At 36.2% G+C, this 27,250-nt stretch overlaps 1 protein-coding gene across 1 annotated transcript in view; it reads left to right on the forward strand.

Annotated features, from left to right (window-relative positions):
• The window catches only part of arap2 (ArfGAP with RhoGAP domain, ankyrin repeat and PH domain 2), a 468,505-nt gene that overhangs the window by 202,750 nt on the left and 238,505 nt on the right, over nucleotides 1-27,250 (forward strand). Inside the window, exon 9 of the mRNA XM_028801993.2 lies at nucleotides 10,930-11,108. Within this exon, the coding sequence (XP_028657826.1) occupies nucleotides 10,930-11,108 (179 nt within the window). The remainder of the gene's footprint in view (nucleotides 1-10,929; nucleotides 11,109-27,250) is intronic.

Below are 27,250 nucleotides of genomic sequence, written 5' to 3' on the forward strand. Positions count from 1 at the left end.
TGCGCGTCTGTCTCTCTCTGGCTCTGCCTCTGTGTGTGCGCAGCTCTATCTCTCTCTCTGTCTGTGTGTGTGCACAGCTCTATCTCTCTCGCTGCCTGTGTGTGTGTGCGCAGCTCTCTCTCTTGCGCTGCCTGTGTGTGTGTTGCCTGTGTGTGTGTGTGTGTGTGTGTGTCCCGTGCTCTCGCTCTCTCTCTTGCTCGCTGTACAGGAAATGCACAGGGAGAGACTGAACATGTACAAACCGAAAGGGAACCTGGCTTGTTCGTATACTGAGAGTGTGGTCGTGAACCGAGGCAAAAGTTTGGCGAACTTTTTGGTCGTAAACCGATTTGTACGTGTACCGAGACGTTCGTGAACCGAGGTTCCACTGCATATATATATATATATATATATATATATATATATATATATATATATATATAGTGGAACCTTGGTTTGCAAGTAACTTGGTTTACGAGTGTTTTGCAAGATGAGCAGAAATTTTTAATAAATTTTGACTTGATAAACGAGCGAGGTCTTGCAGTACGAGTAGTATGTAAACGCTTTGTCTGCTGAGCGTCATGTGATCACAACTGAGCTGATGGTTCTCTCTCTCTCTCTGCGAGATTGTGGGCAATCGTCTCCTATTCTCCGTCTGAGTCGGCGTGCCTCACTCATATAGTCAACATACGTACGAGCGTATACTGTTTACTGCAGCATTAGCATTGTGACTGTGTGCGCGCGCGCGCGCGTGTGTGTGTATGCTCACTCGCGTGTGTGTGTGTATGTGTGTGTGCTCGCTCGTGTATATGTGTGTGTGTGTGTGTGTGTGTGTGTATGCGTGCTCGCGCTCGCGTGTGTGCTGTGACGTGCGAGTCCCCGTCTTGCACCCTAAAACATGAAGCTGAGTCTCAGTACTGTAGCAACACCAGCTTTATTCAGCTTGAAACAGCAACAGCGCGGTTATTTATACACAGACACGGCAGTCAGGCAGGGCCCTGCACATTTATAATGTTCCTTGTTCCTTGTATCACCCATCGACAGCAGGTGCTTATAGCATGTCTGCAATCTTTTCGGATTCGCTTTTACGGCGAACTGCTATAGCACTGGGAGACTGCGATTGCTTTGGGACGCTCTTCCATGTGTTGTCCCGTTGGGTGGAATCCCACAATCCTCATCTGCCTAGTCTGAGAATGTAAAACAGAGCATAGTTGTATTGTTCTACTCTGAGTAAAAAAATTTTTTTTCTTTCTTTGATTTTCATGTAAGTAAAGTTAAAAACTTGTTTTTAAAAGTGTCTTTTATTAGAAAGTAGCCTAATGATTAGTAGAATATAATTTTTATTATTTCCATTTGCTTTACAGACTTCATTTCTGCAAAAGAAAAAATATGATTTTTATGTCCATATAAAGAAAACGAATAGACTAAAAACTCTACCTTTCTCGTTGTGCAAATGATTATAACAATGGTTAAGAGGTGCTACCTCACAAATCCAGTATCTTGGGGTTCAAATTGTCCTGTCCAGCTCAGAAAATCTGTCACATAATTAGGTTATTTAAAAGTAGATAAAAAAGGATGCAACTGTTGACATTTTTAAATTATAATTACATTTGTCTGGTGTTTCTCATTTGGAAGAAGACTTAGACTAGTTGGCTTCTAGGGAGGTTCTCCTCTTTCCAGTACAGGTTATTTTTAAGTATAGCTCTGGTGCACCCATTCTCTGCCATGCACACATTAGATGTTTGCCAATTGTCCTTATTTTTAAGCATCATTTTGTTATTTTTTTCTCCTGCTAATAAGAAATCAGCTCAATTGCTAACCCTTAAAGGTGATTATGTTTTGGATAAGACCATGTACATGTCAGTATGCTCTTTTGAGACATTCCAGCAGGGAATGCTGCTACTGTTCAGTCACATCACTGTGCATCATACAAGCAAGAGATTGCAGATGTCAAGAGTGTAGTACCTCTGGCATTGCAATTGCAGACAGCCCACTGGTGTTCATATGTCTCAGTGAAGATAAACACTTGGCCATCTGTCTTTGATCCTCTGTCTAGTATTGTAAGTTAACAGTTGTTCAGTCAGGCTGGAGTAATTTATCTTGATGTCATGAAAGAGAAAATGTGCAAAGCTGAAGAGACACAACTAGAGTGCTTCTGCTGAAATGTTTAACTTTGTACACCACAGAATTCAGTTCAGTCCTATCCTCTTCGATACCATATCCTGCCCTACACTGGTAATACATAGCCCACACCATTTCAGCTTTATTTCTGGTTAGTTTATTTCTGACAATCAAAATGACACAAGTGGTTATACAGTATAAGAGGCATGTACAAACTTCACTCAACAAAATTTTCTCAGAAACTCAAAAATTAACACTTGACTCATTGCAAAATGCTTAATATTTTTGTCCTATCTCTCTGAACCATGCTTTTACTTGTTTTTTTTTGATTGTGAAAACAGGTCCTTGTAGAATGTCTATTGTGGCATTCTAAACTTGCTTCCATTCTTTTTTACATCTACATACTATCACTGAACTATTAGATTCTTTAGTGTGCCTTCTTGCTCTACTCCTATGCTGACAACACCCAGCTCTGTGTGAAATTCATTTCTGAATGCACATCAGACATCACAAATTTACTGCCGGCCTAAAGTTCTACTGTTTCTGAAAGTCAGCAAACATCTTTTGACAAATCTGAATTATATCTTGTCAATACCCTGGCCAACACAAGAAGTCTTGTCTTTTTCTTACTGTGTTCTTGCTAAATGATTCCATCAGTTTTACAGTACCTATCAAAAATATTCACCCTCTTGGAAGTTCACATTTTATTGTTATTCAACATTGAATCATAGTGGATTTAATTTGGCTTCTTTGACACTAACTAACAGAAACATATTCTTTAATGTCAAAGTAAAAAACAATCACTGCAAAGTGGTCTAAATTAATTACAAGTATAAATCACAAAATAATTTACAGTTAGTCATTCCCTTCGTTCATTGACACCATCATACAGTATTCTACCCTGGTCTGCTAGCATTGAATGTGCCACTCAAAAATGGTCAATTTTTCTTTTATTGTACCTTCCGCTCAGTCAGTAGTGTAGCCTTACTGTAATTTATAATTCTTCCTTTGATTACATTAACAGGCAAATTAGTCAGTGTACTTTCTTCTGGTATTTATTATTGCTACAGTTTTTGTGTTTATTTGTAAGTTATTTGCTGTTTGATTGATATTGTTCATATACTTTATAGTGTATTGAAAATCTTATGACGGTACTTGATTTAAATGACCCATCCATCCATTATCCAACCTGCTATATCCTAACTACAGGGTCACAGGGGTCTGCTGGAGCCAATCCCAGCCAACACAGGGCGCAAGGCAGGAAACAAACCCCGGGCAGGGCGCCAGCCCACCACATGATTTAAATGATGCTGGATAAAATACATATTAATTAGCCTTTCTTGGTTTTGATTCTAAACAGAAATATTAACCAAATAAGAATGTTCTAATGTCTTGTAGTTGTTGAGAAGAGTTTTGCATTGCAGTTTGTAGATATAGCCAAAATAAATTCTGGATAATATTGCATTTCTTTCTTATACATACTTCACACTTAGTTTTTTCTCCTCTATTACCACAAAAGCAATAAATCCACTTACTGGAGTTAAAGAATGCCATAAGACTATATAGACCTTGAGGGGTAAAATTGTCCATCGCTGTTTCTGACATTTCTTTCCTAGTTATTGTGAGTAGATGGTAATTAGACTGGAACTAGTCTGCCATCGTCATTAATATTTAAACGTGTCCATTTATATTAATGAACTCCTCTAGTTCAGTGTAAAAAAACAGCATTTTGTACCTAAACTTGTAGTATTAATTTTTAATTTATGTTTTGAAGGATTTTGTTTTTGAATTGTTAGTAAAATCTAGTCAGTCATAATTACTTAGTATCTGAAAGAATTTTTTTAATGAAATAAATTTTGTTATTTAAATTTTACTCATGTCCCCTTTCTACACTTTTTTCTTTTTTAATATTTTTTGAGTTTCATTGTTTTGAAATAAAAATACAACAGTGGACAACATTTCAGTGTGTAACTTGTGAGTCAGGAAAATTGGAGAATTAGTACTGATATAGATATGAGCATGCTTTCAGAATATGCTAAAAGAAAGAAGTAAGAAAAATATTTAAAATGTCAATTCAGTTGTGAAAAACTAAGTTTTTATACACATATATTACAAATAGTTACTTTAATACCCTTTCAGAAAACAATGCTAAAGGGAATAAGACATGATTAAAAATTCTACATGTCTAAAGAAATCAATATGTTAAAGCATGATAATTATTACAATTATTTTTCCAAGATTAAAATTATGCTATATAATTATATACACTGAATTCAGAAAGTATTCAGACAGACCACTTCAGTTTTTTTTCACATTTTATTATGTTGCTTTCTTATAATAAAATAACTTAAAATAAATAATTTCCACATAAAGCAACACAGGATTTTATATCCATCCATCCATCCATCCATCCATTTTCCAACCCACTGAATCCAAACACAGGATCACGGGGGTCTGCTGGAGCCAATCCCAGCCAACACAGGACACAAGGCAGGAACCAAGCCTGGGCAGGGTGCCAACCCACTGCAGAGGATTTTATAAATCTTTACAAATTTATTAAAGGTAAAAAATATTGCATTGACACAAGTATTCAGACCCTTTCCTCAGCACTTAATTGAAGAACATTTGGCTGCGATTACAGCCCGGTTTCTTTTTGGGTATTATCCAGCAAGCTTTAAACACCTCATTTTGGGCATTTTCTGACTTTGTTCTCTAAAGATCCTCCCCTGCTATATCAGGTTGGATGGAGACCATCAGTGGACGGCTGTTTTCAGGTCTTAGAATAGCACTTTGAATTGAGACCAATTGTTTAATAATCAGAAAATTTTATTTTATTTCTTTCAGTCTGAGGGTCTTTTAGATGCCTTTTTGCAAACTCCAAACTGGTTTTCATGTATTGTTTACTGAAGAGAGGCTTCCTTCTGGCTACTCTGTCAAAGCTCAGATCAGTGGAGTGTTGTAGTGATGTTGTCCTTCTAAAAGTTTCTGCTATCTCCACAGATGAGGCAGAGTGATATTCGGGTTCCTGGTCACCTCTGTTATCTTGACCTTTCTCCTCCATTTGCTCAGTTTTGGGTGGCCAGCCTTAGGAAAAGTCATGGTAACTTACAACAGAAACTACTGTGCTATTAGACGTTTCAGTGCTGCACTAATTTTTTGAAGCCTTCCCCAGATAGATAGATAGATAGATAGATAGATAGATAGATAGATAGATAGATAGATAGATAGATAGATAGATAGATAGATAGATAGATAGATAGATAGATTCTTTATTAATCCCAATGGGAAATTCACATTCTCCAGCAGCAGCATACTGATACAATAAATAATATTAAATTAAAGATTGATAATAATGCAGGTGAAAAACAGAGAATAACTTTGTATAATGTTAAATGTTAATGTTTATCAAGGGGGTGGAATGATGCAGTTCTCTCTTTACATTATGCTTGGTTTTGAATATTACACACATTATCAACTGTGGGACCTTGTATAGACAGATGTGTGCCTTTCCTAATCTTGTCCAATAAATTGAACTGACTACAAGTGGACTCCAAACAAGTTGTAGAAGCATCTTAGCGATGAGCAATGGATGGAATGTACCTGAGCCAAATTTCAAGAGTAATATCAAATGGTCTGAATACTTATGTCAATGTGATATTTCAGTCTTTCATTTTTGATAAATCAGCAAAAATTTCAAAATACTGTTTTCATTGTGTAATTCTGGAGGAAGAAGTGCTGCTTGATGTGGAAAAAAAATGTGAAGGATTTTAGCATAAGGCTGCAACATAACAAAATGTGAAAAGAGTGAAGGGGTCTGAAAAATTTCTGAATGAACTGTATTTCTTTAACCTGTTAGCAGCAATTTCACACGCACTTTATTTTTTTAACCAAAGCATAAATTGAAAATAACTTAAAAGTGATGCCCTCCATATTTGTGGATTAGTTAGAAAGAAGATGATAGCATTTGTAGAAAACTAAATTAGTCAACATAACCGACATCATTTTAAAAAGAGAAAAAAAAGTGCGTAATTTATTCTTCTCATTTTCTAGCAGTTTGGATATACTATAATGTTACATCTTTTAAAACTGAATTTTGTACCTGGAATACAAGAAAGATGGTCAAATGTATTATTATTGGAAGTTTCACATTAAATAGAAGAAATACACTTAAAAAGTGTTTTTGTGATATTTTCACAAAAAGTATTTTTCTTTGGGAAGACTAATTTCTGTGCAAAAGGATGAAAGTATTGAGAAGAGTACAGGATAGCTGACACTATATTTTTTCAGTGTCTGTACTTCATATTCTTAAATTTCATCAGTTGTTAACAAGTTAGTTTCTGAAAGCACATTTTGTTGTAGTTTTTTAAGTGAATTACTTTATTAAAACATGGCATACATTTTTATACAGAGTTTAAATTTTACAGTTATCCCTGATGTGGTAATTGATTATAAATAGCATACAAAATGATACAGTATGTGTGTATAAGTAATGAAAGCTTGTGCTACAAGCACTCAGATGACTGTCTGTTAGCACTGACTTTGCATTGCATTGCATATTGAGGGTATATTATCAGTCAGGAGTGTTTGCAGCTTATGGTCCAATCCAGGAGAACAGCTCACCCTTCACTTATTTTTACTTTTTCTCATTCTTTCACTTATAGCTGCTCAACTTTGTAATGAGGATGATAATGATAATGCTGATAATTGTTGGGATATGGCGTGATAAAGATGTCACAGTGGTGTAGTGGCTAGTGTTTCTGCCTCTCAGCTTATGGTAACTTGGTTTGAATCACAGCCCAGATACTGTCTGTGTACAGTTTCTGTGTTATCTCACTATCTCTCCCTTTCTTCTTGTGTCTGCATAACTGATTTTTTTATCTTTAGCCAAGCCAGAACTTTTTGTTTCTTTTTAGTAATTCTGGTGTGTATTTGAGGGAGATCGAGGTGTTTTGTTGTTTTTATTATAATTAGGCCAGGGGAAGTTAATGCTTTAATTTATCCAATTTAATGTGGCCTGTTTAACGAGTTAAAAATGTTGTATCCAGGGCCAGCAACAAAGTGATTGCATCAGGCAGTTGTTTGGTCAGGGTAGCATTTTCATGTATTTTTTTTTAATGAAACAATAATACAAACAAAGTTAAGTGTGAACCTAAAGAATTGCATACACATCCAGTACCCTATCTATATACTACCTTTAAAAATTTTGAGAAATAAAATTTAGTTTAAAAGTTTCACATTGCAAGTTTCACTACACCTTGCCACGTGTCAGAATGTGGTACTGGTATTCAATTCCATGATTTCTGAATACCGGCATAGGTGCAGGGGTGTAGGAGGAAGGAGGATTTATTGTAGTCCTGGAGCAATACTAAAGAAAAGTAGCAAAGGTAAAAATTACGCTGTCTCTTTTCTTTTTTTATATCATGTTTCTGTAAAAAGATTGAATCAATGTCATATCACATATGTGCAAAATACATTTTCTTTGAGTGGCACTAAAACTGAAACAAGTTTATAGTACCTCTGTATTTAACTTGCCAATCTGCCAGGTAGCTCACATTGCTTACTGCCCTAATATAATGACAAAATTGTACAAAACAGTGTAATGATTATCCCTACCCATTATTCCAATTTGCAGTATCTTTGCTAATTTATGCAAAGAACTTAACATAACCACACAGATAATGCACAGTGTCAGTTTTTAAGCAAGATAGCTGTTATGGAGAACCTTTTTTTTTTTTTTTTTTAACGTGCCAGGAGCTAAGGTGTAGGTAGAGCATTGTTTTCCAACTGTTTTTCATGCCAAGGCGCAAGACACAATTCTACCAACCACAAAAGTATTAAATCTGTACACTTGCTAAACTGTCTGAAGGGTTGGGACAATCATACGTAGACAATGGCAAAAAAAAAGCGTCATTGATGGTGATAAACAATTGAGGATGGAATATGCGAAGCTTTAACTCAACTTTTAATGTATGCCCATTTAAGTGATGCTTATTTCAATTAAGTGCATTCAAACTCTACAGTTGTTTCGATCATTTAATGTTACTTTGACACGTCTGTGCCTCATATGCTATAACAATTTGAGAATGAATACATTGGCCTCATTTTCTTTTTGCCTTCTTTTCAACTTGCCTTTTAGGAAGGCATTCAAATTCAAGTTGTACTTACTCAAGTGGTGTTTTGTTAAAAGGTTAGGTTTTAGGTCATTGTTTAAGTTTAAACTACGCTATTATTTTTTTAAAAATTCCTTTGTGTTAATTCTACATTTATTTTGTGATTCAGTGTATACTTTTTGATTTATGTATTTATTTTATGATTGAATGTTTTAATGTTAGATGCAATTAATCGTGATTAATTCCAAACAATTATGTGATTAGTTATTTTTTTAATCGATTCCCAGCCCTAATTATATTTTTTATTTACAAACATTTTTCTCCCTTTTGACAAATAAAGTGCTATCTATCTATCTATCTATCTATCTATCTATCTATCTATCTATCTATCTATCTATCTATCTATCTATCTATCTATCTATCTATCTATCTATCTATCTATCTATCTATCTATCTATCTATCTATCTATCTATCTATCTATCTATCTATCTATCTATCTATCTATCTAATTAGGGCTGTGCCTTGAAATTGGTTTGTAAAAGGGTTGAGCAGCCATCTGTTCATACAGAATGTGGGATGAGCTTGGGTATGCTATAAGCACAGAGTAAATATATTTTTCTTTCTGAAGTGCAGGATGAGATTGAAATGTATGTTCGCTGCTATCTAATCAAAAAGGCATTGCTTCTTTTCTCATAATTGTAGGTGCATCAATCACAAAGTTTAAATAAACTATTACTTTGTGATTTTATAAGCAGCCATATCATGCAGGTAAAAATTGGAATTTCTATTATACATGTACTATTCAAGACATTACTGTTCCAATCTATGGCCGCCCCTTCTTGATGTGAATACTTAACCAATCCTGAAAAATACCTTGGGCTTCTTATAATAACAAAACATGAGAAAATTGCTTTGTATTCCAGTGTGCATCTTTGTTGTACTATGCTAAGACATCTTTATCCGCTGGCATTAACAATGGAGCATGCACAAATGAATACATGCACCTCAGTTTATTTGATAGACATTCTCAGATAAAATTTAAAGGCTAAAAACTGACCTTACTAGAGATTTAATACATTCCTGAACATGGTGGGAGTTCTGATCTTGGATATGTAAATTTATAAACTAAATCTCTTGCAAACCAACACAGGCCTCTCAGCTTCTCACAGCTATTTATTCTCAGCAAGCTGGTAGGGTTTCTCAGTGGTAGCTCTCATTGCAAAAAAAATTATTTGAGATATGTTTTTTCTTTTCTTTATTGCAATTGAGAAACAAAACCTATAGATGGCAGTGTAGCTTTAAAAATCACCTACAAGTCATTTTTTTACATTTTCACAACACTGAAGCATGCAGATGTTGTGCAAATGTACATAAATATATTGATCGATACATTTAAGAATTATTTGTTATTAAATGAAAAGCTAGATACACACCTATTATTGGAGTAATCATGATGACATATTTTTCCTAAGCACTGGGGCTGCCGTTTTTGGGCGCATGATTAGGTCATGGTGGAATGTGAGTGGGTCTCAATGAGTCACATAAGTGATCAAGAGCGCTGCATGATATTTATCCCTGTTTGTATCTGTGAACATTTCATGAATCTAAAATGTGTCATCATGGGGATTCCATCCCTTCCCTCTAATATTATCGCTCGATTCACAAAAGTGAAGCTTTCTTCACCCCATTGATGCCCTTGTGTGTTTGATTCAGTAAACTCAAAAAGGTTAAATTGCATTGCAAGACGGTAAAGGCTGAGAAATACTGCCCTAGGATATTACAGTAACACATAATCTTTTTTATTAACACCAACTGGTGAAATTAATGTTGAATTTAATTTTTCAGAGGTGAATGAAAGAATGAACTGTTAAAACTTTTTGTTAAGATATGCAATCTTTGTATATAAATAGCTGTTGCTGTGTTTGTTGTTTGAAAACATACCTAAAACTGTATTTTAAAACTTCTGATTGCTTTGTATAGATATGTTTATTTCATAATTGATATATAATAGTGATAAAATAGTAATAGTAATAAAAGTGATTCAGTTTTTTTGGACAGAATGAAAGTAATGTATGAAATATTTACAGTAACAACCCTGGGATTAGCATTGTGTTTTGTGAAGCTGCATTAGTTTAAGGCATGCATTCATGTTCTCACTTGTGGAATAAAAAATAGGCATATAAAATAGGCCATTCAATCGATCTATCCATCCATCTGTCCATCCATTGTCTTACCCAGTCGGCAATTCCAGAATGATGTAGCCTGTGGAACCAGTCTATTTTAGAGTGCACTGACCCAAACCAGGGCAATATCATGCAAAATCAATGTTAAGATTGTGGGAGGAAATTAAAGTAATTAGAGAAAAACTCAAAAAGACACAGGGAGAACGTTCATACTCCACATTGACAGTGACTGTGTTGAGATTTCAATTCAGTTGACTTTAGCCATGAGAAGGCAACACTAATGACTGTGCCACCATGTCACCATCTTTTCAGTGTTTTCTTACTTTTTTGTAATCCTAAATGCAAAGCTAGCTGTACTGTGGTTAATTTATACTGTAGGTTTTTTTTATTAGTTTAACTAATACATTAATCTGGATGCTTATTATTTTATGGTAGAGGTCACCATAAAAATAGATTCATTTTTTTGACACTGTAAATAAATGAATAGCTATTATTGCAAGTAAGTTAATCATTTTTGTTATTTTAATTTTTCTAGCTGTCAGACGAAGATGGATTAACACAATTTGGACTGCGCTTGAGTCACAAACAAGACTATTGCATAAACCATTAAAATCTCCTGAGGATAAGTGTGGTTATCTGGAGCTGAAAGGCTTGAAAGGAAAAATTTATATGGTGTTGAGTGGAACAAAACTGAAACTTAGTAAAAATGAACAGGTATGCGTGAATAATTGTAGTTTTGCTTACTCTTCAATAAGAAGTCCTTTGAGTTTTTGTGTGAATTGTAGATCAGTAAGTTCTTATTATAACATCCATATGTTAATCATCATAAGCAAAAGAAACAGTGAAGATGCAGCACATTTGTCACATTCCATATTTTCCATGTTTCATCATTGTATAACACTTTTTGTCACAATTGAAAATTTCATCAGTAGGTGGCAGTGTTGTTTTATAAAATTTATTTATTTATTTATTTATTTATTTACATTCGCTGAACAGTACAATAATAAGACACAGGTATACATTATATCACCAAAGTAACATGTAAATGATTTTGTTCAATGAGAAAAAGTTCATTAACAATAAATACAATTAAACAGAAATATTTCACAAAGCAAAAAATGTGTATCAGTCATCTGCTAAATTTATGAGATGCATTGATGCCTTGTTATCACTATGACATTTCTGCATTACAACTGCTTTATAATTATGCAACTTTTTAATTTTATAATTGCAAAACATAGTGATTGACGGTGAAAAAAATATTTAAATGTATTTCTAAAACATCTTTAAATGAAAAGAATAATGAGTAATTACAGTATATTCCCTACATAAAAAGTGATTTTTCCTAAAATTCATAATCCAATAAAATTACAATTTTATGTACGTCTGTTTGAATCAGCAACATCCCCATTATTCTGCATGAAGATAATTTCAGCCTCACTGTGCACCAATGAGGAACCAGCACAATGGCAAGAGAAAATAATTGTGAAAATATTTGTATCACTATAAATAATTATACATTTTGTATTGCTCACCCAAAAAGAAAAAAAGTCTCTCAAAAGCAAATGAATCCTAGCAAAACATTATTACTATAGAAAGCCTGATTATAGGCAAAGGCTGAAAAGTCAATTCTTGGGGGTATTGGTCGCCAAAAGTTACAGGTATGAAAATGTCAAATTTCAGATTTGGCATCTGAAAAATGCATATAAACAAGAAAGGCAAGCCCTCCTTCTGAAACAGCCAATGTGAGTTTCATAAAGAAGTACTATACATTTCCAAACATACAGCACCAACAGCAAGGAAAAAAATCACCACCAAGGAACGTTCCATAATAATTATTCTTAAAATAAATTTTAAAAAGTGTTTTTGGAACCAGTGATGAAAAGTGCTAAAAGCAATGTGCATGAATTGCCAAGAGATGCATAACAACCAGTATGGTAGGTTATTCTATAATCTGTGAGAGGTAAAATTAATCCGTATAAATATTGATATAAACACAAAAATACAATATTTAAATTAACAATGAGGCATAAAATATACGTATATCTGTATTTCTAGTTTTGCTATACCTTGTCAAAATACATAAGACTAACTAGGTAGTGTGGTGGCACAGTGCTGCCTTGCAGTAAGAAGACCAGGGTTCACATACCAAATGTTACCTGCATGGAGTCTGAATGTTCTGCCCATGTTGTTTTGGGTTTCCTTTGAGTGCTTCAGTTTTCTCCCACAGTCCAAAGGCATGCTGGTTAAATAATTGCCATTGCTAAATTGGTCCTTGTGTGAGTGTGTATACAGTATTCGGTAAATTGGTCCTTGTGTGTTGTGTGTATGTGCTTGTCCAGATGTTGTTCTTGCCTTGCACCAAGTGACTGCTGGGTATTCCTCAGCTGATTTGTGACCCTGTTCTTTATAAACAATTAAGAAACATGCATGGATTGATAAGACTAATTACCCAGCCAGCTTAGAGAGAAAACAAAACAAACTGACTGATGCATTAGACTGAAGACAATCACCATTTCAGTGTTTGCCAAATCAGAATCTACTAGCATCAAAAATTCCAAAAGAGTGTACTGAAGATATGACTGTTTGTGACCAGTGAAAATATGACTGCATCTTCCTTTTCTATATAGACACTTGGCACACAAACATACCTTGGTATGGAAAGAAGGCTTCTCTGTTTCTTCCCTGCACTGTAATTCCATCTGTACTGCACGAAGCATAGGAAGACCTGCCATGCATAATTTTATTATCACTAGAATGGACAACATACTGTATAAACAACTGATGGCAGCACAACCATAAAATACTGCTCATACAGACAAAGCAAGCATATCTTCTTGTAAATCAAGTGATCAACATGTATGAACTTGCAAAATATCAATACCAAAGGTTTTATAAGGTGCACCTTGGTCATTATCTCAGCTCATAGCAAACCTTCTTTACCTTTATACTATATACTGTAGTGTGAAAAAGAAAAAGAGTACAAAGGCTAGTATCCATCATATTTTCTAAAACTAAGTCATCAGCACTTTTGTATGGTCTGTTTTAACTGAAGCATCAGTTCAATGAAAGCCAGTCACTATCAGTAGTGTTTTGCAATGTAGTTTAATATATTTGTTTTCATTTTTAATAGATAGTATTGATCCCAGGGGGATATTTCAATGTTACAATAGCCAATACAAAAAAACTACAACAAATATGCTCAAGATAAAACAGTCAGATAAAGTCAGTCAGTCAGTCATTGTCCAACCTGCTATATCCTAACACACGGTCACGGGGATCTACTGGAGCCAATCCCAGCCAACACAGGGCGCAAGGCAGGAACAAACCCTGGGCAGGGCGCCAGCCCACCGCAGGGCACACACACCCACACACCAAGCACACACTAGGGACAATTTAGGACCGCCAATGCACCTAACCTGCATGTCTTTGGATTGTGGGAGGAAACTGGAGCACCCGGAGGAAACCCACGCAGACACGGGGAGAACATGTAAACTCCACGCAGGGTGGACCCGGGAAGCGAACCCGGGTCTCCTAACTGCAAGGCAATAATCAAATTCAATATAGAAAAAAAAAATAATTAAAATTAACATTTTAATATGGCAGAAAGACATAGCCTAGCCTATTGCATTTTAAATGGAATGGAGTCTGCATAGGATTACATTTAATGACTGATTGTCAACAATGACTAATATCACAGAAATCACTGCTTATCATGTAATGAAAACCCACACAAATACTTTTTAAAACATAGCAAGAGTTTGTTTGATCCCCCTAGTGGCCAATGAAAATGACCCACCATATCTACAGCTCTATATAGGAAAAAAGTAATGCCATAAATACAGCTTTATGACAGTATTTTAGAACAGAATATTGATATTATTTATAAACGTTTCTAAACATGGCTCCCTTATACAGTGGAACCTCAGTTCATGAACGTCTCGGTACACGTACAAATCGGTTTACGACCAAAAAGTTTGCCAAATTTTTGCCTCGGTTCACGACCACACACTCGGTATACGAACAAGCCAGTTTCCCTTTTGGTTTGTACATGTTCAGTCTCTCCCTGTGCATTTCCTGTGCAGTGAGCAAGAGAGAGAAAGCGAGAGAGCACACACACACAGGCAGCGCGAGAGAGAGACGCGCACACATACAGGCAGCTCGAGAGAGAGACAGACTCACACACACAGGCAGCACGAGAGAGAGACGCGCATACACACACAGGCAGTGCGCGAGAGAGAGAGATGCGCACTCACAGGCAGCGCGAGAGAAAGACAGACGCACACACACAGGCAGCACGAGAGAGAGAGCTGGATGAATAAGGTAGGAAGGCAGTTAAAGAATGCACTGGGCTTGATTTTGTTTTCACTTCTGTTTACAGCGATCGGTTCGTAGCGTGCATTGTTGCAATGTTACTTTTCTTGGTGGTTTACTAAATTACGGATTTTTTCAAATGTTCATTTTTTTCCCTGTGCTTAAAACTCATTAAAAAAAAAAAGTGTTTTTAGCCAGCGGTTGGTAGCGCTATAGCGCGAACTATTACAGTGTTAGTTTTCTCTGTTGTTCAAGGTATTCTCAGTGTCATTCAATGTTTTTACATTTAGTTTACTATTACGCTGTGCATTCTATGGTTTAATTAACTATATTTGTACTTAAAAACTTAAAAAAATATATATATTTACATACAGTTCGTATGGTCTGGAACGGATTAATTGTATTTACATACAATCCTATGGGGGAAATTGCTTCGGTTCACGACCAAATCGGTTTACGACCAGAGTTTTGGAACGAATTATGGTCGTGAACCGAGGTTCCACTGTAATAATATGACCTCTATGACTGAGGCTTTACCTCCAATATATACTTATTTCCCTAAGCCCCATTCAGAGTTTCTGAGAAAGCATTAGACTAATTTTGAGATTATCTTTAAATTCTGACTTGTTGTTCTGAATATCTCATGTCTGGCCTTTCTGCTGAGGTTTCCTTGAAGATTGTTGTGTTTTACCATAATTTTTTAATCAATTTTATTCATATACTTTGGCATTATGCCTCTCTACGTGAATGTAAATATAGTAGGGGATTTTAATTTATCCTTCTAGCATAGCTCAGTTATGTCTAATTTTAATTACGATCTTTTTTAGTGCAGTACAATTTATTGACTGTAAGTCCATTTTTCTTGTTTTTTTCACTTTGGAAAAGATACCCCTGCACCCGTATTAAACAACGACACTATGTTTCATCTAAAAGAAGTACAAGTTCTTTAGAAAGTGGTTTTCTTTCATGGCGAGAGTATGTCATTTCTTTTTCATTTATAATAGAAACAGTAGATGTCCGTTTTGTGGTATTTAATACACTTTTCCTTTCATGGTTATTAAATTACAATTTCAGGTTTACTTAATGTTACTTATTACTTTATTTATTATACTTTTGACAACTGTATTTGATTATACCAAATGTCTGAAAATGATCCTGTGTAATTAAAATACAGTCAATCAGTTTTTTTTCTGTGGAGTTATGATGCTCTTTTGTGTGTGACTTCAGAGCCAAGCTTAACAAAGAACTTTATACTCATATTGTTGCCAGTTAGGAGGGTTTTGGGAAATTCACAAAAAATTATCTGATATATTACATTCGTACATTGTAAAGTTGCTTATTAACCTCTGAGAGTGATTAATTTTGGGAAACTCACCCTAGATATCACTATTTCAGTTTAAAATGTGTTAGATAATTTTCTAGTACAATGTAAAGCTTATGTTAAGGTTTCAAAATTGAAAGATATTTTTGTCTGTTCTTGGCAGTATAACAGTGTTTTACTGAATATTTTAGTGAATCCCTGTAAGTTCTGATTTAATTATAAAAAGTTTCATGGAAGTACTGTGATAAACCATTGCTTTGATTTTATAACACATTTTTATCTGCTATCTGCGACATAATAGCATTTGTTAGGTCTATTGTTATTGCCAATTTAAGGTACTCCTCCTGGTTTACAAGTTCTTTTAAGTTAATAAAATCAGAAACACATAAAGCTAAAATCCATCCATTATCCAACCCGTTATATTCTAACTACAGGGTCACGGGGGTCTGCTGGAGTCAATCCCAGCCAACACAGGGCGCAAGGCAGGAACAAACCCCTGACAGGGCGCCAGCCCACCGCACGGCGCGCGCACACACACATATACACACACACACACACCAAGCACACACTAGGGACAATTTAGGATCCCCAGTGCACCTAACCTGCATGTCTTTGGACTGTGGGAGGAAACCAGAGTACCTAGAGGAAACCCACGCAGACATGGGGAGAACATGCAAACTCCATGCAGGGAGGACCCGGGAAGCGAACCCTGGTCTCCTAACTGTGATAATAAAGAAAAGGAAGAGTTTATGATTACCCCTTCCTCCATACATTAAATAAATTCTTTCTTTTTTATTCCACAATGAATACAATTCTGCCCTTTCTCTATTTTTCATGCTTTATAATATATGCAGATTGCCAGATCAGTGGATAATCTTTTTACGCAAGATAAAGATTTTACAAATTGGAGTACCTGTATCAGTGCTGTTGATGTAGTTATGGTACCTACCTCCCTAAACACTTATTATTACACGTCAAGTATACATTCTTATTGATGTCTAACTTGCTTTATCTTAATCCCATTATTTCTCATATGGTTAATCTGTGTCTCATTCTTTGCATAGTCCCTGATTATCTCCAAATTTTATTTTGACATTACTTAAGAAACCTAATTTAGAGGTTTCAGAATTTGTAGGTTAATGTACTTTTTTCATTTGCAATTTTTCTTTAGAGAGGTTTTTGCAAATAAACTGCAGCTTCATTTGTCAACCTATTCCAGCCTAGCTTTAAACAAGTCCACAGGACACAGGCCAATTTGGTTCAGATGTTAAATAGGGTTACCTAATTGTAACTCTGAAAAGCCCCACAAGAAGAAGGATGACCATAAACCCCTGGCTTGTATTCAAAGTGCAAACAAACAATCTTTATAAATGGAAGGATTTATTTGTAAAAAAAGCAACATAAAGAAAAATGTTCAATAGAGCAAAAAGAGGCACAAAGGAGCTACCAAAAGACAAATTTAAAGCAAACCATCCCAATATATTAACCAAAACTCAAAATCTTTAAACCAGGGCAAAAATAAACAAGCAAGCCAGAAAATTCAACACAGAAAACAATACTTACAGTACACCTTAATGAATGGTTCCCACTGTTGAGCCTTCTCAACAAGTTTAAATAACCTAAAGGCAGAGCTCTTTAGTGGTGAGTAAGGGTGGTCCCACCTCTTGGGGCTCCACCCATGAAAACATGGAACACAGCTACATTAAAGGGACACTACACAATTTACATTTGTATTAAATTTATTTGCTTTGCAGATGCTTTTATGAAGAAGAGCTCAACATAAATCGGCTAAAATCAGTCACCAAAATAGAGAGTCATTAAACACTTTTTAAATATATCGAGGGAGTCCAAATTCCGAATGGAGCTGGGTAGCTCGTTCCATCTGCTTGGAGCAACACAAGAAAAGAATATGGACTGAGATGGCATTGCCCAACACCAATTAACAGCAGACTAGAGTAGCTGAGAAGGAACATAGGATGTTTCTGTGTTTTGAATCATCTGCAGGGCCTTGGTGACAAATGCCGGTACTCCCAACAGCAGAAAGCTAAAGTAGTCCAGACATGACAAGACCAAAACCTGAACCAGGAGTTACACTGCATACTCTATCACATATGATCTGCCTTTCTTTAATTGCATAGAGTGAATCTGCAAGACCGAGAGAGGTAGCAACATTGTCCTCAAAGGAAAGTTAGTCATCAAACACTACCCAGTGGTTGTGTACTAACTTGGCAGGTGTTAGCAATAATAAACCAAGAACAACAGAGATGGGCTAGCTGGGATAAAAAGAAGGTCTGTCTTTGCCGACTTAAGCTGGAGAGGGTGTTCCTTCATCTGGGTTGCAATATCATCAGCATAGCGCTAGTAAGAGAAACCATGGGACTAAATGATAGGGCCCATTGACGAGGTGTATAAGGAGAACAGCACATAGTCTCAATCATAAATGTAAAGCATTAGCATGTTACCCTTTCCAGACATTTTTGTCTCACTAATGTTTTAACACTAGAACTGAAAACATGAGAAGTTTGACAAATGAGAGGAGACCTTTCATCCCAGCAAGCTTGTTTGGGAGGAGTCCTTTCAGTCCAGCAAGCTTGTCTGGTTAGCTAATAACTAAGTAGTCCTAATATCTCATTCAGATGCTTAGTAAAGGTTGCCAAGGTTTAACTGCATAACTTGGTAAGTAATAATTTATTTTATTTATAGGCACCTTTCAAGGCACACAAGGACATCTTATAGAGCACATTAATAACAACAGTCACAACAGAAAATTAATAAAATATTACAGTGTAATAAAACCAGAATAAATATAGTAATAAAATTGAGTTTAAATTCATCAGCTAAAATTATCAGACAGAATAAGCCAGCTTAAAAAGATGTGTTTTTAAATGAGATTTAAAGGTAGGAAGAGAGTTGATATTACGATTGTCTTGTGGGAGAGAGTTCCAGAGACGAGGGGCTACTCGACTGAAAGCTTTAAGATTGATAGAGGAAGAAGATCTAAAGATACGAGAAGGAATGGAGATGTAAAGAAGATCAGAAAGAAGTGCCAGATTATGGAGGATTTTGTAAGTAATAAGCAGAATCTTAAAATCAATGTGATATTTAATAGGGAGCCAGTGAAGCTGCTGAAGGACTGGAGTAATGTGTTCTATAGAAGGGGTTCTGGTAATAATACAAGCTGCAGCATTCTGGACCAATTGAAGTTTGTAAAGAGGTTTGTGAGGAAGACCAGAAAGGATAGAGTTACAATAATCAATATGAGATGTAACCAGAGCATGAAAAAGAATAGCAGTGCTGGTAGCTGAAAGAGATGGACATTAACGGCTGATATTTTGTAGATGGAAATATGCAGACAGAGTAACATTATTAATATGCACCTCAAATTTTAAGGTACTTCACAAATAACACCTAAGCTCTTAACCTGGGAGGAAGAAGAGATTAGATAATTATCAATAGTCAATGAAATATTATCACATTTATCCAAAACAGACTTAGTTCCTACCAGAAGAACCTCTACTTTATCATTATTTAACTTAAGAAAATTAGCAGACAGCTGTGATTTAACTTCCTGCAGACAGTCAGAGAGGGAAGAAGGTAGAAGAGTGGAATCAGGCTTAGTAGACAGATAGAGCTGGGTGTTGTCAGCATAACAGTGAAAATGAATATCAGATTTCCTAAAGAAATGACCAAGGGGCAGAAGTTAAAAAATAAATAGAAGGGGCCCAAGACAGAGCCCTGTGGAATACCACTAACAACTGATCTGAAATTTTTTAATTGCACAAACTGTATATGGTCTGAGAGATAAGATTTTCTAAAAAATACCAAATATTTCCTCCACAGTTGGGAATTTAAAACTGGTAAGAAAAGAAGAAGGGGGATCATAGAATGCTCCATGTATGGAATTTCCAAAACTAGTCAACTGCTGGTGGATATTTCCAATCTTCATATTAAAAAAGGTCATAAAAGAGTTATATTGGTCAGTGCAGTAAAATTGAGGTAGAAGATGGTCAGGTAGGAAACTAGTTCATCTGTGGTAAATAAAACTACTGGGCAGACAGTCAACTCCATTGGAGAAGGCAATTAAATTATATATTCTTAATATTGCAAAATGAGATAGAACTGAAAAGATTTGATTTAGATAATATTAAGTCGACATTAAAGTCACCAGTTTGTGAGATCGGATATTGACAGGTGAGATACTGTACAATTATAGGGAGTAACACCAGAGCAACAAATAAGATCAAGAATATGGCCTTTAACATGAGTAGGAAAGTCTATAAATTGCTGCAAACCAATACTATCAAGGCATGATATAGAATCCCTCATAAGATTGTTAGTAACAGTGTTCATGTGTATAATAAAATTACCCAACAAAATAACATTAGATGACATAGAACGACGAGAATTTACAAACTCAAACAGTTCATTTAACCCTTAAACTGCCACATACTTGGGGAGTTAATGCAACCCCGAGCGCCAAACACTTTTTTGCTGCACTCTTTAAGGAAATGTCACAATTCACATTCCTATTTTTTCATGCAAAGAGCATCACAATTACTGCAACACTGATCATTTTACACACTGCCAATGAACTGTAAAAAGTATAAAAAACTACAGCAATAATCTATTATTACATGTACAAGGTGCAACTGACACCATTGATGAAATTCAGTAAATCACTGAGCCAACTGTGCTTGAACTGGCTGCATGCAAGCACACAGTGGCCAATGCTGATGCTTGCAGGCTAGTCTAGTGCAGCGGCTGAATCCGAGGGCCAGTGATGCTGATTCGCTAGGGGGCAGCAGTGGCCATGAGCTGGCTGCTCAACAAATGTACGTCACCGAATATACTCGGCTCCGGCGTATTGGGAACTGACTATAGTCAGTTGTGGCGTTCAACGAATATATGTCGCTGAATATACTCAGCTCCAGGGTGCTGGCAAATTGCACTAGGAACCGACTATAGCCGGTTGAGGCATTCAATGAATGTATGTCACCAAATATACTCGGCTCTGGTGTGCTGGCAAATTGCATTCGAAACAGAATATAGCTAGTTGTGACAGTTTAAGGGTTAAAAAGTCCTTATTCAGCTTAGGCAGTCGATAAGTAGTGGGAAAGTATAGTGGGAGGAGGCATACTGAGGCACAGTTTTAAAGGATACTTTCATCTCCACGCTGTAGACTATTGCGAGACCTCCACCACAACCCGAGGCACGGAGTTGGCAAATGTAAACAAACCCAGGGGGAACATTTTGATTAAGCTGCAGAAAATCTCGGGGTTGCTGCCGGGTCTCAGTTAAGCAAAAAAAAAAACTAACTTAGGTTAATTAACAGCTCATAGAGTATAGGCCCCTTACCAATGAGTGAATGGACATTGAATAGCCCAATGGCAAGTTTGATTTTCCCATGTGTTGCTATAGCCGACCTCGTTAGGTTAGCTAGCACACTAAGGTCAGCAGTCCATCCAGATCTCCGTGAAGTTCGAGGAAAGATAGACCAAAAAGACCTATTGGCTTGTGGTAATGAAAGTTTAAGTTCCGTCAAGACCCACGGTGAATGTATATCCGACGGGAAAGACGGATAATATCCCTGTGATGGCACAATACCAAAGGTGGTTCAGATGGGCGACACCGAAGTTGAAGAAGCTCAGCTGCTGCATACTTGCAAATTGATATCACTGATGTCTCTGGATAAAATCATTAAAAACAGGACAAACACACTCCTAAGAAGCAGCTTGTCAAACTGTACCATGGATGAACTCCATCTGGAGAAAGCAGATCGCCAGCAATCAGGTAAACACTGGAAAAACACTCAAACAAAACTCTAGTACATAACAACAAAAAAAAATATAGCAACTACTGTCACTTAGACAAAGACAGCAGATTAGCTAATAAAATGCAACTATAAAAACCTAACTACAAAATAAAACTAAGTCACCAGCAGAGCAGTGGCAGCCAGACACTCCATCATTTGCTCATGTTGAGGCTGATAGAGCATATTTTCAACTGGTCCTTGGTAACCAGGCATAAATGTTTGTTTAGGACATCACAAGACAGGGAATGACTGTACCATAAACAATTTTTAAAGTTGGTAATCTTATTGGAAAACTGACACTGTGACAACCTATGCAAACACATGTAACCACATCACAGAATTTTGTGAAAATGTCAAAAACGTAACACTATAATGTTATGCCATCCTGGATCCCAGAAAAAATTGGGAGATCACACAATATGAAACAAATGATTAGAAAATTTATGGTAACACTTTAGTTTACTGTATATACTGCAAAAGTGGATCTGTTATCCATTTACTATTATGTAGTAGACCTTAACAAACACTTCTGTAACAAGACCTTAACAAACACTTCTTTAGATCTTCATAACACTTACAAAGCATCATTAAAGTGTTTATTCATCTCTACACTGTGTCATACTAATAAAACTTCACTTTGGAGTGGTCTGAGGTGATTTAGCTAAGAGACATTTCACTTGATATTCCATATTTAGTATAAGACCTGTAAATCCTTAGTATTCACAAGTAATGTTACTATCATCCAGGGTTGGACGGTATGACCAAAATTCTATATCACGGTATTTTTCCAAATTATCCCGGTTTCACGGTATTCGACTGTATTATTTTCCTATGCATGAGTGGATGTTAACCACATTTTCCACTGCAATTACTGCAGTAGACTGGCTAAGAATAACCTATTCCACTGTCATGAGCATTGTACATTGTACAAAAAACATTTTAATGTGCACACAGGTATTAATACAGGTTTGCATGGCCCCATAAAGTGATAGTTTTCAAGGGGGTGGCACAAATGAAGAGAAGGAATCACATTGCATGACAGATACAGTCAAAATATAGAACCTTTTTATTGAACAAATTTTGCAAAAACTTAAACTATAATTTTGACAACATATTTTCAACCATCCAAAGAGGCATTTAGACTTAGTAAAATATCCAGAGGTGCTTGTCAAAAGTTGTATTGCACTGAACATGTCTTAGAAAAGGAATAAATAGTAAATATTTTTTGTAAACCAACAACACTTTCTGTTAATGTTAACCATCTCTGTCCACTGACATGTTAAAGTGACTTTTTAAATAGCTTTACCATCATTAAACTGCATAATATTTAAACTAATAAATAATAACAATAAAATAAATAATAGTACAGTAATCCCCCGCTATATCGCGCTTCGACTTTCGCAGCTTCACTCTATCGCAGATTTTATATGTAAGCATATTTAAATATATATCGTGGATTTTTCGCTTGTTCGTGGGTTTCAGTGGACAATGGTTCTTTTAATTTCTGGTACATGCTTCCTTAGTTGGTTTGCCCAGTTGATTTCATACAAGGGACGCTATTCGCAGATGGCTGAGAAGCTACCCAACCAGAGCACGTATTACGTATTAAATAAAACTCCTCAAATATATTGTGAGCAGGGGGACTGTTCGCACCCCTAGAGGATACGCTCCTCAAAAAACGCTGAGAGACTGCCTTCACATTGCTCCCTTCCTTGCTGGGCTTACTTGTGGCTGCTTTGTTGTGTGATATGCTTCCCACACAGTGCTTTGCATACTTAAAAGACCAAACAGCACCTATTGAATTTTGATTGTTTGCTTTTCTCTCTCTCTCTCACTTGCTCTCACATTCTCTGCTCCTGACGGAGGGGTTTTGAGCAGGGGGGCTGTTCGCGCCCCTAGAGGATACAGACACTCGTCTAAAAAATGCTGAAAGACTACCTTCACATTGCTCCCTTCCTTGCTGGGCTTACTTGCGGCTGCATTGTCAAGCGATATGCTTCCCTTACGTTGCTTTGCATACTTAAAAGCTCGAACAGCACCAATCGGTTTTTGATTGGTTGCTTTTCTCTCTCTCTCTCTGACATTCATACTTAAAAGCCCAAACAGCGCCTATTGATTTTTGATTGTTTGCTTTTCTCTCTCTCTCTCTCTGACATTCTCTGCTCCTGACGCACAGTCCTTTGAAGAGGAAGATATGTTTGCATTCTTTTAATTGTGAGACGGAACTGTCATCTCTGTCTTGTCATGGAGTACGTTTAAACTTTTGAAAAAGAGACATATGTTTGTTTGCAGTGTTTGAATAAAGTTCCTGTCACTCTACAACCTGCTGTGTTTCTGTGCAAATCTGTGACCCAAGCGTGACAATATAAAAATAAACATATAAACATATGGTTTTTACTTTGCGGATTTTCAACTCTCGTGGGGGGTTCTGGAACGCAACCCCCACGATGGAGGAGGGATCACTGTATTATTACTGATAGTTGCACTATTAGTTCAAGACTTCAAGCCTAGGTGCATTACACAGTATTCACCAAATTAAAATAAAATAAAACAAGTGCATCTTGGTGATGACATCTTTACCAACTGAACAATCATTTAGGCAAACTGCATTAATATGGATCTTGCTTCAAGCTAAGCTATATACATAAATAAAACTGCAACTTGCATTTATGATGCTATTTGTGGTATAGCCCTACAGAATCGTATTAGGGCCACAGTGAAGAAAAAAAAATACGGACACAGGGAATGCTTATGTCGAGATTAAAGTTGACATTTCCAGTTTATTCTCGGTGTTTATGTCGAGATTAAAGTCGACATTTCCACTTTAATTCTCATAATTTATTTTATAATTAAAGTAGAATGTCATAAACTAAAGTTCATTCTAAAATCAATGTTTAATTTACTTGATTTTCTCAAACCCCGTCATAAGTTAATGCAGCACATTAAATGCTTTGTGTTGTGTTCCCCGACCTAGTTGTTAATCACTACGCTTCTCGAACTGACTTCCTCCGCACTAAGAGGTGGCGCCGGCAGGAATCACCACACAGAATCCATTCACTTCATGATATTCCTGCTCTCTGAAAATTTAGAATGCTAAGATAAATACTTGATATCATTTTCATGATGAAATGCATTAAAGCAGGTATTAAACATGTACGGTAGTGAGGCGGTAGTGCTGCTCCCTCGCAGTAAGGGGTCCCCAGATATATGTTCAGTGTAAAGAACTTTATGGCAGGTGTGACGAGGCTCGAAAAAACTGGATGTATGAATGGATATTGCAAAGGTTTAATTGTGTAAATGTTGGGTTTGTGATCTGGTGGTCGGAGACACAAACACAGAATTCAATTGATGTTCTTCTGAGCGGGCTTTCTTTATTGCACACATGCTGTCTGTCTGATGTACCAAAACCCCAGTTCCTATCCTTCCTTTTTCTTTCTCCACATAACCAATCACCACATGATAAACGTCTTTGTGAAATTAAAACTAGTTATAAACTTAGCCCACGGAGTGTTCAGAACTTTAAAAATATCTTTGTTATACATATTTAATTATGCCATCCATTCAGGGTTGCGCCCATCCCGGTAAGCATTATGTGTGAGGCAGGAGCAAATCCTGAACGAGTCTCCAGCACATCGCAGGGTGAATACGAGCAAAACATTCACTAGCAGGGTCAATATAGCATAACAAAACCCCACATCCTACATGACTTTGAAAGGAAACTGAAGCACGCCGAGTAAACCCACCAGAAAAACATGCAAATTCAAGGCAGGGTACACCCGAGACACCCTTGATGCGAGGCAGCAGTGCAACCTCCACACCGCCGTGCCCCCACATGATTAATACATACTTTAATGCATTTCATCATGAAAATGATATCAAGTATTTATCTTAGCATTCTAATTGTTCTGAGAGCAGGAATATCATGAAGTGAATGTATTCTGTTCGGCGATTGCAGTGGCGCATCCTCAGTACAAGAGGAAGTCAGTTTAAGAAGCACGTACTGATTTAACATGGTTCGGGGAACACTTAACACAAAACATTTAATGTGCTATATAACTTATGACGGGGTTTGAGAAAATCTAGTAAATTAAATATTCATTTTATGATGAAGTTTAGTTTACGATGTTCTACTTTAATGACAAATTACGAAAATAAAGTCAACATGTTGACTTTAATCTTGACATAAACTGCGAGAATAAAGTAGAAATGTTGAGAATAAAGTCAATATGTCGACTTTATTCTCGTCATAAGCGTCGAGATTAAAGTCATCATGTCGTCACGTTATTACACAGTACCCAGGTACATTACACTGTATTGAAAACAAATAAAACAAGTACAACTTGGATTGCAGCATTATCCAGTAGTACAGAAACAGTATTTACACATTTGAACATAATGGTCCACATCCGACCTTTTAAAACCAACGTATCTCCAGGCAACGGACGTGACTCCATTTTTCGGCAAAAGTTCTTCTGTATCATCATGTTCAACTTTATCTTCAGCTACAGCTTCAGTTTCGGAATGTTCTCTGTCCATTTTCACCGTGCAATACCTACACTACCTATTTAGCGGTGTAGCAGTGAAAAAGAGCCCCCGCGCAACACATCTGTGATTAGCGGTGCAGCAGTGAAAAAGGTCCTCACTTGAACAGTTTCCCGCTGCGCCACGTTCCGAACATCGTTTAGGCAATTTAAACCAGTGTTGCAGTATAAGAAAAGTCCATATCATAACAAAGATAAAAAACGGTTTTTAGTATGAACCGGTATACCGCCCAGCACTACTATCATCTCAATATAACACACTGCACAGAGATGAATAACCTGTATACTGATTTTTTTATAGGTGTTATGAATACCAAAAGAAGCCTTTGTAAAGGTCTTGTAACATATTAGTAAATGAATAATATAGTAGATGCACTTTTGCAGAACCTAAATTAAAGTGTTACCAAATTTACAATGTAAATGCATAATGCAAAAACAATGCTCTCTGGGTGATACACCTTGCATATTTACATTTAGCATTTAAAAACATTTTGTATGTATGTTGTAAAGAAATCAATATAACAGTATTTATTTAGTGAGGATGTTGAAAAAATAAATTGTTTCTCAAGCCATTATTGGTTAAAAAAAATACATCTTCAAAATTAACCAAAAACTAAATGTACTTTTAACACTGGTATAAGGAAAAATATTTTCATTGTTAAATTGACAGGACTGATCATTTCTGAAGATAGAGGAGAAGCAGTAACAGCCAGGTTAATAACAATACACCAGGAAAAACGTTTTTGATATGATAAACTTTAGGAGTGTCAAAAGAGACTTCTCAGAGAGAAGCAACGCTAGGACATAAAATAAGCAGTACAGTAAGTAGCCAGGAAGTCAGATTGAGCCAAAAGTGGCACAGAGAAAG

The sequence above is a fragment of the Erpetoichthys calabaricus genome, chromosome 5 (genome assembly GCF_900747795.2).
Source record: "Erpetoichthys calabaricus chromosome 5, fErpCal1.3, whole genome shotgun sequence".
In the NCBI taxonomy this organism is placed as follows: Eukaryota; Metazoa; Chordata; class Cladistia; order Polypteriformes; family Polypteridae; genus Erpetoichthys; species Erpetoichthys calabaricus.